The 14607-nt window shown below is 45.0% G+C and overlaps 1 protein-coding gene across 2 annotated transcripts in view; it reads left to right on the top strand.

Moving 5' to 3' along the window:
* Positions 1 to 14607, top strand: part of csrnp1b (cysteine-serine-rich nuclear protein 1b) — a 53143-nt gene that overhangs the window by 34068 nt on the left and 4468 nt on the right. Inside the window, exons 1-2 of one of the 2 annotated variants that reach the window (XM_085938983.1) lie at positions 8163 to 8594; positions 14160 to 14358. In XM_085938983.1, the coding sequence (XP_085795109.1) occupies positions 14178 to 14358 (181 nt within the window). In that variant the 5' untranslated portion in view covers positions 8163 to 8594; positions 14160 to 14177. Of the gene's footprint in view, positions 1 to 8162; positions 8595 to 14159; positions 14359 to 14607 lie in introns of those variants that run through there. The other variant, XM_085938981.1, reaches the window with a different exon arrangement.

The raw sequence follows: 14607 nt of genomic DNA, 5'->3' as shown, positions 1-14607 counted from the left end.
TAAAAATGCAGTGTTTTCATCTGAAATGATTAGCACAAACTCCTAAGGTCAGAAGAAATAATTCCATCACATCTCAAATTTTTTTCATTTGTATTAATCCCAAATCAGCGCCATGAATTGGGATTAATCCTCCCCCCCCCACTCCCCACCCACACCCTACTTGGATAAGAGCTGCTCTTTATTCCTCTGAGGGTTTACGCTCATAGTGGATCTATCTCTGCTCTGCAGAGCCCATAAATTGTGGCTAAAGAGGAGAGGCAAACACAGTGGGCTGCCGGTGTGGGAATAAGGCGACATAATCCTTTGTCATTATCTGACAGTCGCAGCCAGCGCACATCTGCTGTCGCCTGAGCTTTCAGGGGGAGGAAAACAAGGCCTCTTTTGGGTTAAGAGGGTCAGGGACACTCCTTCCGAGACTTCGGTGTTCTTCGACAACGGCCGCCCCAGTCACTGATAGCTTTATCTCTCGGCGACGGCTTAGTAGGCGCCTAATTGTGCCCGAGAAACCACGTTCGGGAACAAAAATAATAATACAACTTCTTCTGCTTGCTGCCATTCGGGCGGCAGATATGACGAGTCGGTTTAATGGCGGAGAAAAAGGCTGAGTCATGTTCCAAAGTGAGAACAAGGAGTTTGACTATCACTTTCAGTGGACCAGAAAATATCATCTAAGAGTTCTTTTTGGTTTTAGTTACTAACTGCGTGTTTGGAATTACACTATCATGACGCATCTGTCATTCGGAGAGCAAACAAAATATAAATCCCGTTTTACAACGTAACGCAGACAATCGCTAGTGGAAAACAAGTAGTACGATTGAGTCCAAGACAAAAACAACGCAGGGGAAGCTGATCCTGTTTGTTTCTTCAAAGGGGACTACTGCAAAGGCAGCGTGGCGGCAGGAAAACAGTCAGTGGAAAGGATACTAATCTACAACTAATCCCCTCAGCATCTGCCACCGGTGCATTAATCAGACAGAAAGGAAACATGTTATTTCTCTAATACCAAACAACACACACACACCTGAATCAAAGCTGTTGATGAATTTAACGTCGTTTTTTTTTTTTCTCAAAATATTTGTTTGGTTTTTGTTCTGGTTTAACCAATCCATGATTACAAAAATCAACCGCGCCTAATAATGATACTGAATAACTGGATTTCAAATTGCTTTGTAAATGGTTTCCCACTCCTAATTTGATAAACGCATGAATCAGGCCCTACTGGGAGTCAAATTAAGTTCCGTGTCTTGCTCAAGGACACTTTGACGTGATATCTCGTCATCTGATCAGATCTTCACACGAGCACACCTCCTGAATCCATAAGCGGCCATTTATTTATTTATTTATATATTTATTTTTGATGAACGAGACCGCATCATTAGCATATATGTGAGTTTGCGGGTCATTGCACAAATTGTTGCCAAACAAAGACTTAGTGATACGTGACTCGCCGTCCATTTTGTCCATCACGGAGGAGGACCTAGTTTACCAAGACAGTCAGTGTTGCCAACTTGGAGATTTGGCCTCTTTATTTAATCACTTTTCCAACTACTCATTCCACGATTGCTCAGAATTTAATCCTCCGCTAAGAACTTTTGACCTGAGGTATGTGGACACAATGTTATTTAAAGCTTTTTGGTATCACACGTAAAACATAATGACATCATTAGGAATTGAAAATTTTCAGCGTATTGTTAAAATGATTAACGCCACCGAGAACGGTGAACGGACAGGTCATCGATGGCGCTCGTCACGCCACCCTTAATCATCAGGAAACAGGTTGTGCTGTCGCCGCATTCCTGAAGCCCCATCAGTTAGGGGAGGGGGGGGCTTTTGTTGGGGTCCCATTCCACAGATGAGGGATGAGCTAGTGCATCTGTGTCGGGGGCGTTTGGGATGGCGGGACTCGTCTGTTATGATGTGAAAGATAACACAGCGGTGCATCTGTCAGCGCTAATCAGTGGCTAGAAAAACAAGTGCTACTTTGGAAAAACCAAAAAAAGTCTTCATGACGGTCAACAATAACTTAACTCAGTTCTTTTTGTTTGTTCTCTTAAAGGAGATGCTGTGTGCTTTTTTTTTTCCACAGATTTAAGGCAACTTGTCGGACTTGTGAAAGTACCTCAAGGATGTACCTTAAGTACCTTTTCTTTTTCATGTTGTTTTATTTATGTTTTATTTTTTTTTCCTTCATGTAAAAACGCCTGAATGATATAATTCATCATGTTCCACAGAAAGCATGGTGGTTGTGGTGGTGGTGGTGGGTTCCGGCAGTTTGAAAATAGGGGATGACCTCAGTCATGTCCTTTCCGGGCTCCGACTAAAAACGCACTGTGCACACATGGACTCGATGCGCCGGAGGCAGCCGATAGAAATAGAATTGCTGCAGGGATTCCTCCACCAAATGACCTGGAAAACATCAGCTACTCGACTTGTACGAGAAATATCGTGTTTATGAGATCAGGGAAACAAAATGGGGAAAACAATGTTTGCAGTAAACATCAGATGACTGTTTTTTTTTATTATTTTTTTCTCTTCTGCTATCTTACAATGTCAATAATATCCAAATCTGTCTTTACACCAGTTCTCCATGTTTGAATCTCAACATTAAAGCAATAAATTCACTTAGTGGGCGCCAAGAGGAACTGGAGGTTGCTCTCATGGACCGACTCCAACTCAACATTCTTTCCTCAAAGGCCCCCCCCAAAAAAATCATGTGGATTTGGGAGAGCGTGCATAGGAATTTCCTCACCCGTTGTGCCGCTGTTGTTTGTGTGTTGTGCGAGTGGAAATCAGCGTGTGGGGTCTTTGTGTTCACCAGGCAGGGAGAGGGAGACCTGCATGGGTGATTAATGGGGGGCTGCTTCTTGTGTGAGGCGGCGTACACAATCGGCCAGGGTCGGACCGCAGCCCCGCCGGGGTTGTCCTTCACATGAGGAGAAGGAGAAAAGGCGAGCGGTGGGGGTGGGCTTGGATGGGCGGGGATGGAGGGGCTTTTCCTTCTGCCCATCCATCCTGAGAAAAAAAAAATTCTCTCGTTTCCGCTGGCTCCCCTGTCCTCAGCCAAACCGTATCCCCGCCCGTTCTCACTTTTGCAGACATGTTGTTAAGGGGGGGGGATGACGCAAAAACACTAGTTCAGCAGCAAGTGTAGAAGAAGTGGGTGGGTGGATAAGGGGGGGTAGGCAGGTTGAGGACCCCAGCTGTGAATCAGCCGCCCCACCTCCCTGCGCTTTGGGTATGCGGCCCCTCTTTTCCCCTCAATGTTAAACAAGCCTTTTTAAATGGGCCTTAACCTGGGGTCCGCCCAAAGGGGCCATTGTGGGAACGGATGTGTGGACACTGGTGCTCGGTAAACACTCCGACTCGTCCCTTTTCTCACATTCTCAGGCCATTTTTTTTTTTTTTTGCCGGCCAGTCCGGAAACTGGAGTCTCTGTAATGGGAATATATTACTGAAGCAAAATGAAACACAGCCAATAAGATATTTGGATCACGTTCAACATATGTTGATTCTTAAACTGTCTTGTTGGTGAGCACAAATAATCAGATTACATAAATCAAGTCAGACAAACCGAGAGCTGATTTGCCGTCACTGGCGACACACTTGGCAAGTCACACATCCAGTAAAGTTCATCTCAAGACCCCCACGTGACCCTCATAGAGTTCCTGGAAGGTTATCATTTGGTATCAATATTCGTCATCTGACTGGACACCCTGTTTCCTCGTAAACTCGTCTCGTTCCCGGCAGTTTCTATTTCAACACTGACGCTTTGATGAGAAAAAGAAAAGAGGAAGTTGACGGAAATATTGCGACTGGTTGGTTTCCTCCTGTGACGCGGCGTGGGACTTCCAACTAGCCCAGTACACATTCACCTGGCTAGCTTATTAGAATGTTTTGATTAGCTGTACAAATAAATACAAATGATATAAAATTAATACATCTTACAGATGATTCTATTCTTATCCATGAATGAATAATTGATACTACTGGTAGTAGTTTTGCAACAGTTTTGGCTAAGAGTAAATAAAACTGTTTTGTTATCAGTACTGAGCGCAGCAGTCGCCCACAGCCAAGCACTTCCCGTGTTTCACTGGCCTCTCGTATTTCTTTGAAAGCACGTGTGGGGCATGTAAACATCTCAAGCAGGAAGTACAAGGAAGTGGAGGTTGAAAAAAAAAAAAAATATTTGGTTGTCTGACACGGCGGGGTGCTCGCTGCTATCCGCTATGGAGCCCGATGTCGCCATAAAGGACGTCCTTGCTGTTGTATTGATTTCCGAGCATAGCAGGAAACCATCAAGAGCTATAAATATTACGAGAGAGACGCCGGAGATAGATTTTCAACAATAGAATAGACAATAGAATTTCCACAATTTTATGGCGAGTCAAAGAAAACGCTAAAAACAATAAACGTGTGAATATAATCATACAGACTCCCAAGTGTTGATTTTTTTTCGATTCTGGATTGGCTTGAGGTCCGGAGACGTTAATACGCTGCTTTTCTTGAGCCTCTCCCGGAAGGATTTTTCCATCAACATTCATAATAAATATGTATATACATATATAGGAATAATGTTTACATGGTTTGTGCCTGCTACGGCTAAATCAATTTTGCATCCAGACATTAATCGGTTAATCAATCGCACGCTGGCAGGAAGTCAATGTGCTGAAAAAAAAAATATATGTTTCGGTTGTTATGTGAGCGACATGAAAACATATTCCCCCAAAATATAATGGTAATTATCCACGGCGCCATTTTGCAATCATTTCATTTGTAAGCGTAAAGGTGCCTTTAGCTCTTGATGCCCTGAGTGCGGTCGTTTCTTTTTGATGGTCTATTAAGCAATCAATAATATTGTGTCAGAGGGAAGTCTATAGCGCATCACGTCCTATGAATAAAACATCTAGCAAATGTCCTGGGAGAGACAATCCAGCATGCATTAGCACAGACAGCCCAGTCCAAAAAAAACAACCCCAAAAAAAAAAAAAAAACACTGGCAGCATGTCGGGGCCTTAAAGCCAAAAGCACAAAGTGGCGAAAACACACGTAGAGTTTGCGGCGAGCAGAGACGGCGACTCGGACATAGTGCTTGTTTGTTAGCCTATGAATGGGAGCTTTGAGCATTTCTGCTCTCCGAGGAATGGCGACAACAGCAAGTCGGACGATTTATGAGTCGTGCCTGACTCCGAGGCCAGCCGCGATAATCTGGACTACAAGCGGAGTTGCTGTTTGGGATATTTTCACCTCCATCTTCATGTTCTGAGACTCATGGCGTTTCTTATTTCTTCTGTCTGAGCGCTGGACTTCCAAAGTCAAGCGGGATGAAGTCGGCATTGAAACACAATGCCGTGGCCCTCCCTCCCTCTCTCCCTCAATCACGTCTGGGGCTACAGGTGACCAGCTGTCCGCCTGTGTTGCGCTTTCCTCCGGGACAGCTGCAGCCATCAATCACACCCTCCCTTCTTCCTCCATTCCACTATCCTTGAAACGAGTCGTGTCCGTCTGGCCGCTCTGACCGCAACAACATCAGGCTGCCTCATCTGGTCTCACGTCACTCCTCCGGGCAGTTTTTGGAGGGGGGGGGGACTGTTCTCGACTTCCACCGACCGACACAGATGTTGTCATGAATTTAAGCTTTGATGAGACGGGCTACAAGATGTTAGAAACCTCTGAACAAAGTAAAAAAAAAAAAAAAAAAACCACAACAAAGCTCATGCAGAAGACTTTTCGACACAAAATATTTGGTGTAATTATGACTTTAAGCCTTTTGTGTAATGCCCTTGGTGGTGTGAAAGTGGAAGGATTTTAAAATGTTTTAAATTTAATTTAAAAGTTTTCTTCCGCTTGGGCGCACCAGCACTCGTATTAAGACGAGTTTTACGAGGCCGTAAAATGATAACACTACCGCGGTGTGACGCGTGCGTTCAATAGCTGCAGATGGAAAGCATTGAAGACCATTATTGTGTTCCTCGGAGGGGGCTGGAGGTCGTCCTCCGCCGTGAACTCTTTGGCACACTTTTTAAAAGAGAAGGGGCTCTTAACATATGCGAGCTTGTCTCAGTTGCAACCCCATCCCCCCCCCACCCCCTACCCTGTCGACATTCAGCCAGCCGTGGCACAATTTCTTTTCTCAGAAGTGATATAAGGAAGGTTCGGTCGTAGTGTTCCCTGGAACTTCTTCCTTGTTTATCATAAAGAAAGAGGAAGAAAAAAAAAAAAAGGAGGTGCTGACAGCCACGACGGGTAACTTCAGAGGCCAACATGAAACGGAACTCGAATTCTGTGTTTATCTGAGGAGGGTTTGGCCAAGGACACCTCAATAAACAAACCGATGCGGAGAAGTCACAGCAGGGATGCGAGTAGCCAAACAACATTGCTACACATGTGTCGCTATAATTAGCCTTGAAAGCGGAAGCGATAATCCTACTGTCTGGATGCTCTGTGAGACAGAAAGCTAATTGTTAATATTTTCAAGTGATGGATATGACTGCGGGTTTTCATGCGTGGTTCATTGTTGTGTCTTTGGGAGTGGACGGTGAGTCGGTCGAGGAAGCTGCATGGGTGGAGTCCGTCTGGATGTTCAGACTTGCTGTCTCTCTGTCGAGCATATCACTTAACATTCATCATTTAACGCGGAATAAAAATTGTAGAACTGATTGACCAGATCAAGCGCTTCCATTGGCCATCTCATTCCCCAGACCTCAACCCAATTGAAAATTTGTGGAGTGACCTAAGAGGGCAAAAAAAATGGGATTTCTAGTTCTTCAGTCATGCCACATGTCACGTTAGCAAAACTTTATTGATCCCTAAGAACATTCTAGAAATGAGTCCTGGACACTTTTTGCTGGAGAAGCATTACGAGCACACATGCTACATGTTATCATATATCAGGCTCATCAAGTTTATTTTGTATAATGTCTTAAAGGGCTTCACATAGCCAAAGTACAATCCCTAGAATTTACCCAAAAACATTCCACGGTATGTTCTGAATACGTTTTGAGGGGGAGGGGCTGTTTGGAACACCTCAAATTGTCACCAGGAGTTTCACACAATCATTTAGTTTTAGAAAGGCTAATGGGATACTTCAAGCTGTCACTCATCTGGATGTGCTTGGCTGGCCTCCCGTGGAGGCTGGGAGGGGGTGGCGATTCTGCTTCGGGGTCATAATTAAGGCCCTAAAGCTCATCAAGTGTGAGAAAAGCCCCCGCCCCTCCTTTGCAGCAAGACAATTAACATAACTCTGTGTACACAAGTTTCAGGAGCCGAGCACCTGTGTTGACTTTGGCGGAACCCGTTGCCGCCGCCGCTACATTCGGGGCCAACTGGGAATGAAAGCAAAGTCGCTAGGGGTGTAAGAAGGGAAGGGTGTGTTTGTGTGTGGAGAACAGTCCTACTCGCATTCCCATCAATGACTCAGAACATTAAATAAACTCGGGCAGGTAAAAACAAAAAAGAGACTTGGGTGCACTTGGAATTAATTGCAGTTTGTATGTAATTCAATTTGATGCTTTTAGTTGCAAAATCTCATCATGGTCTTTTTCATTTGAGAAAAAAAAAATGCAATCAATAGAAGCACTCCCATTCTTCTACATACCAAAGTAGCTGACTGTCGATGTCTTTTGCTACAGTAGAAAGGAGTTGAGTCACACAAATGTTATTGCAAAACGCCTTACGTCACTCTTCACAAGTGACGTAATTCAACACTTACCAGCATTGCTCTGAAATCAAGTCTGGAACAGAACAAAAACAAAAAAAAAATTGTTCAACAGTTAAGTGCTCTCAGAAGAAAATTGTTGTTTTAATGTTGGATAAAAGTTGTAATTGCAAGAGGTAAAAAAACATGTCAAGTTTTATAATCATACAATGGTGTAAATATATATATATATATATTTTATATTTCATAAAAAGAGGTGTTCTATTTTTCGAGAAATTAAGTAGGAAACGTAAATAGGTAAAAAAAAAATTGACAACAGTTGTAATTGCACAACAGTGCTCTTTTTTTTCCCAAGAAAACAGTTTGTAAAAGTGACGTTTTTCAGAACTACTCGAATTTTGTTTACATTGTAATATTGCAGTAGTCGTATGTTTTTAAAAGATTACCGTACACAGTGATACTCTTCAACTTTTAAAAAAAAACTGCCATACTTTTTAATAAATTTAATAATTGATGATGTAAAGCCTTCTGTTCCCCCCCCTGCAAGCTCCTGCGCGTAATACAGTCACGCAGCAGGAGGAAGAGAAGAGGCGGAGGCAGGAAGCGGCGTGGGCCGCCTCCTCTGCTGTGTGTCACGGCCTGCGTCACAGCCTCACGCCGGGAGGGAGTTTTCCACTGACGAGACCGAGAAAGAGAGAGAGAGAGAGAAAAAAAAGCCCGAGCTAGTCGCCGCTTTGCTCCAGACAAGAGGACGCGCTCGAGCCGCACCAAGGTAGACAATAGCCGCGGAATCAACCGGGTGTAACATCTTCGTGTCCGTGGGGAGAATCGGACAGTCAACCCATCCACGATCGGCTTTTATGGTTTCTCACAAAGAATCCATTCGGATTTAATCCCATCATTTACCACTCATGCTGATCGGACAGTCAGACACTTGCTGGTGAGTAGTGCTTTCATTGTACTGGATGGAACGTGCGTGCTTTAACGTGCGCAAAATATATCACGTGTGGATTTTCTTTTTTTTTGTTAAAGTCAGTTAGATCAAAGAGGTGAGGTTTGTTTTGTTTTTTCAAAATGATTTGAACGTCAGAGGTGCAGCAGATTCAAACTCAATCTGTGAGATGATTGCATGTTGTAATAATCGCCACTACTGTTAAATTAGGCGTTATTTGTGCCCACGCGCAAGGCATTTAAACTGACACCGGCCGCTGTCACCTGCACACGACCCATAGCGGCCCCGCGTGATTCCTGCCATTTAAAAAAAAAAGGGGCATTTAAAAAAAAAAAAAAACCAGCTTTCCTCCTTTTCATTATTCCCTAACCTTCCACTATTTGTCTTTATTGGCACTATCGTTTGTTTTTATAGCCCTGTTTTATTTAACGTGAAACCAACACGCGTTGTGATTTTTTTTTTTTTTAATTGTGGATTCTGCCTTAGTTTGTAGTCTCATTGTGTGTGTGTGCGTGTGTGTGTAGACTGGAGAGGACTTTTAAAAGCGTCTCTAGCGCGACCTCACCCGGATCATTTTTGGAAATCATGCTTTCTGGAGTGACACACACACACACACATATGCACACACACGGGAGGAGAATGATCCTTTGTTTACTGACACAGCTTCCATTCCTTGTGCTTTTACTCCCACCACACACACATACACACACATGCTCCACTTTCTCCAGAATGCTCAGCAAGTCGCTCGTCTGGTCCAATATGGGGAATTTGTTGCATTGTGACAATGCTTGCTGGGGGTGTTCAAACTGTGGTCCCCTCACCACTGCTGGTTCCAGAAAACATTCCAAAAGTGGTCCATGAAAAGGAATTTTTAGACAATTATATTCAGCAGGTGTTGGCTTGAATGTGGCTAAAATCATCACGTTTGGTATTATATTGGGATTATTTAAGTGATTGTTATTGATAGCAATTTTTAAAATGCGAGGCATAGCACAGACAACAAGTGTCTCTGAAACATTAAGCAGGTTTAGAAAAAAAAAAAGTCCTCTTAAAACACTCCACACCGCAGGATAATCGGTCAGGATAATCTTTGGGAGAAATCTGATAATAGGGGTTTTACTGACTTGACCAAAAGGGGGCAGCAACGAGCACTCTGTGCGGTTATCAGTATATCTGAACTTTGCTTTAAACTCCACTTGACTCAGCCAACAGTTGCACGACTCGACATTTATTTATCTTTTGAATGAACACTGTCACGAATTCCTGACAAAAGATGAATTCCGCCTGGCAACCGTCTCGATGAGCACACGCTTGCGTTGAGTGTTTGCAGTAGCAGCGTTGGGTTCAAGCGAGGTTGCCTTGCTTCATTTTGCTCACGCAGGATGCCCCCCTTTCTTTTGTGCTTTGGAGACGGGAGGGGAGGAAAAAGGGGGCCGGCTGAAAGGAATCTCCGCAGCATCCCCCCCCCCCTCCTTGCCCACACACGGCAGCGACTCGCTTCCATCTGCTTCATCCCATTTAGGCTCAACTTCTCCTCAAATTGATTTTTTTACATATAAATCTCAATTAATTTAGTTTGATTTGTCAAATGGGATTTCTCTTAGTTTGAAATTTGTCCTCCTGGCCAGTAGATGGCGCTACGGTGTCATTTTGACACATCAGCAAATCATCCCGTGTCTTGAAATTTTGTATATGAATAATACGCCAGGTATCAGAACTTGGTATCGGTGAATTCTCCCACTGGTATCGCTTTGGAAAATGTGTGGTATGGAACATCCCTAATATTGAAGTTCAAATGTTTGACTGGATTGACAAATGAGAAATCCCAACTATCTCCCGACTGACTTAAAGGCATTCCCCAGTCAGGTGTGTCCCGCATGCGCCCTCGCCCGGTACCGTGTCGAACTTTCCGAGCCCGGGGAAGAAGCAAAAAAAAAAAAAAAGCCCACATCTGTGTTCGATTGAGCTCCTTTACAGCGAGAACGGCGCCGCTGCCAGAGATGGAATTCCTGCGGCTTTGGAGACATGACATTATTTATTTGCTTTGCGCTATGCTCCCTCCCTTTTCCCAGTACCTCTCCTTTTTGGAAAGCGGTGCCACGGGTCGAGGCAGGGGAACAGAATGTTTCTCTGGCGGGCCTCTGTGGGAACGACACCAGAGCGAAAACTTTGAAATGATATTGGTCAGACTTCATTAGTAGTAGCTCCGCCCTCCCCTTTGCTATCTGCCGTAAGTAATTTACACCATCCATAAGAATGTTCATAATTGCCTATATTACTAGTTTAATCGCCAATCTTGTCGCTAGGTAGACTTGATTTTATCGCTGGGTAAGGAATTCTGAATAATTTGGCCTCTCGTCATTTCGAAGAATTTGTCTTTCCAGGTGACGAAGTGAGAGGTGCGGTGCCCGGGGGCCTTGAGTCCCAACCTGCCTTGACATGTTTACACACACACACACACACACACACACACACACACACACACACACACACACACACACACTCGGGCTCATCATTACCACATTTTATGAGCACTCGCTCACTCAGTTAGACAGTAAGACAGACACTGTGTCAGTCTGCCATGTAAATGCTCTCAGCCGGCTAAGATTAGTGCCCCCCCCCCCCCAACACACACACACACTTGCACACACTTTATCGTTATCAGCAACAAATGGGCAGGACAAGGCAGCACAAAGGGGACAAAGTCAAACTATCTCGTCGGTGCGTCAGATCAATCGTGCTCCCGAATTAAACTTGCACGCGACGTAATTACCTTTAGGAGCGTTGCGGTGTGTCACTAACTTGCTTGAGTATTTTTATGATTGTCAGCCATGACAACAGAGGAAACCATTTTTTTTAAACACACGGATGGATAATCCATCAGGATGATCATTTGGAGACTTCCGTAGATGTTAATTTCGAGCAGCCGTAGCGACAAAGCGCGGCTAATGTCATCGGGTGGGGCTGACATGGCGGCGCGCCTCTCGATTGGATCTGCGTCGTGCCTTTTAGTGACAAATCTCCCCCGAGGTGGGAGATTTATCTTCCCCCGAGTGTGCGCGTCCCTTTTTATCCCACCACTGATGGAATGACAGTGATGCATAATTTAGCGCGGGGAGATGCCGGCGTGCAGCGCTGTCACTCCAGGCACTGATTACCTTCAGTGTCCTGCCAAACTTGATTTTTTTTTTAAAATTATAAATAATAATCATTTTCTTATCATACTCCAAATGAGCAATAGTTGTTGTCTTCTTTTCTGTCAAATCCACATTGACCACAAACTAGGATTAACCTCTCGCCATTGTTTCTGCCCGTTGAACAGGATTAGCAAATCAATGTGTCAGGTAGGCTGCAGTCAAGAGACAATGACCCACTTCTGACACCACCACCCCTCCTCCTCCTCTTCTTCTTCCTCCTCCTCCTGTCTCCCTTCTGGCTCACTGCAGCTTTTAATTAAAAAGACTTTGCTTAGCCGGCGCTCTGCTCTCCCTGGAGGACACCTCAAAGCATTGTTTTTTTGTTTTGTTTTTTGCCATTTTATTTTGTTTCTCTCGATTCGGCACAAGCTCGTATCGTGCGGTTGTCTTTTTTGGGTATCGAGGTGGTCTTTGTTTGTGGCAAGGTGATTTATTCAGCATGTAAAGCCCCCAGCAAGGCTTGTCAGCCTCCCGCCCTTGACTATCAGAGGGTCGACTGCCCTTTTTTTTTGTTTCCCCCCCTTTTCTGTCTTGATAACGAATGGTTAGCACGCCTTCCTTTCAAAGTTCTGGGTTTGAATCCCGGACTTGTATGTTCTTCTCATAATCACATCAGGTTAATTGAAACGGCAGAATTGTGCATAGGCGTGAATCAAAATGCCCGTGGATGCTCCCAAGCGCGGCGCGCCTCCCCACTAGGCACAACGCTGACACTTGCATAACACGCCCTGATAAGACACAGGCGGCATGCAGGTCACACTCTTCTTGGAATTCACGGGGAGAATCTGGTTTAGCCGCCCGCTTACGCCAAGGTCGCTCGCAATCCGCCGGCCTCCCGACAGGCCTCTCGACAGGCCCGGCTTGGCATTGGCTTTGTCTTAATAGCTGCCGCGCTGGAGAACCGACATTTAACGTGCCACGCGAACGCTTACCCTGCAATTATCCCCTGAAAATCACTCTGCTTTTTAAACAATAAGCAAAATTACAACTATGCCCCCCCCCCATCCAAAAATAACAAAAATCTTCGCCGGAACGCCATTTGAAAACAGCTGTAAGCGATTAAGACGCCACTCCGAAGACATCGTCAAACGGCGGCTTTATGGACCGTCATAAAAAAAAAAAACTGCTTTCCTCTCCCCTCACTTCCCGTCGAGGTCAACCTATCACGTTTCAGTCTTTCGTTTACACCACCATACCGACAACAAAGTATCCTTCTATATACTGTAAAATTCCATGGTAGGGAACTATCAGCACTGGCGGCGCTAGGGGGGGGGTTTGCACGGGCACTGGAATCCCCCCCTTAAAATATGCTTGGAGCCCCAAGTGGAAGGCTAGATATTTTTTTCAGAAATAGGGAAATATCTTTTAGGCAGAATTGCAGACCTTTTGCGATACCCTTGCCCCCCCCCCCCCAAGGAAAAAAAATTCCAGCTCCGCCACTGCATACAATATGTGCACTGCTTAAATGTTCCTATTCACATTGAGACACATCAAATTGCACATTTGGACATCAATAATAGCGGTATTCAAAGAAATGTATTTAAAAAGTAAAGAATAAATGGCCTTCCCTCATCAAAAGCTCTTTTTGTGCATGTTGTTTTTTTTTTTTTTTTTTACCCGCATGGGTATGTGCATGTGTGTGCCTCTCAAAGGACTGATTGTTTTTATCGCTGAGGCAGCAGTCCCTCTCACGGGAGCGCTGAACGCACGCTCGCTCCCTCGCACGCATGCACGGCGGGCGGGCGGGCTGGCTGGCGCAACATCTTCCAAAAGGAAGCGGACGTCTTTGTCTGCAAAGGTGTCACGAGAATACTCGGTTGGGAAGGCCAAACTTGGGTGGCATTCCTTCTAATCGATGCTTTTTGATGAGATGTTTTTGAAGGGGTGTTGACTTATGCAAATAAGGGCTGATTGATTACTTCCTGTGGCTGACTGGCTGCAGGCAGCAGGAGATGGGCTACTCGTGCACTCACATGGGCAAAGCACGGGGGGGCAACCATAGCGTATTGACAAAAACGTGTTTGGAGCTTTTTTTTTTTTTTCCTGTAACGTGGCTGAATTGTCCTCTTTGTTGATTCAGGGAGAAAAGGATGTGTAATTGTGTTGGGCCTGACATGAATTAATCATTGCTATTATCATTAGCAACTTATGTCCATTAGCTTAATGCTAAGATGCAATGGGTAACTCCATAAATAGGCTAGCGGAAATTAGCATGGTTATTGCAGTCAACTTTAATACAGAGAAATGGAACTTAATGAGAGGCATTTTTATTATGAGCTCAATTTTGTGGAAACATTTTTGAACCATGCAGCTTATGCTTCTCCATTGATGCCATTTTTTTGGTGTGGGTCCACAGATCGTCCACGCAAGCGCCATGAGCGGGCTTCTCAAGAGGAAGTTCCAGGAGGTGGGCGAGGACCCGTGCTACTCGTCGCCCTCGCCCTCCTCGCTCTCGTCCGCCTGCTCCGCCTGGGACTCGGAAGGCGAGAGCTGCTACTCGGACACCCTGGATTCCACCCCCAGCAACCCCGGCTCCCCGGCAACGCATTTCAACAGTGAGTCAAGTTGGCTGACGGAAAATATGTTGTGTTTTTTACGGCTGCGCTGAGGCTCTGATAATAAAAAACCCCACAGAACAGGGAGAGAGCTGAAGGAATCTGATCTGCTGGCAGCTCATGAAACACTCAAATAGCTCTTAAAGCGGGCCAAAGGGCCCAATCCCTTCACGCGGCGACTCCTCCAGGACAACTGGTTGCAAGCCATCCGTTGTTTCGACGTTAGCCCATCTAAATACGTTTTGGAAC

Source organism: Syngnathus leptorhynchus, chromosome 19, assembly GCF_054491065.1.
Source record: "Syngnathus leptorhynchus isolate UIUO chromosome 19, UIUO_Slep, whole genome shotgun sequence".
Taxonomy (NCBI): domain Eukaryota; kingdom Metazoa; phylum Chordata; class Actinopteri; order Syngnathiformes; family Syngnathidae; genus Syngnathus; species Syngnathus leptorhynchus.
Note: the sequence above shows the minus strand (reverse complement) of the source record. Positions and strands in the feature narration are given on the sequence as shown.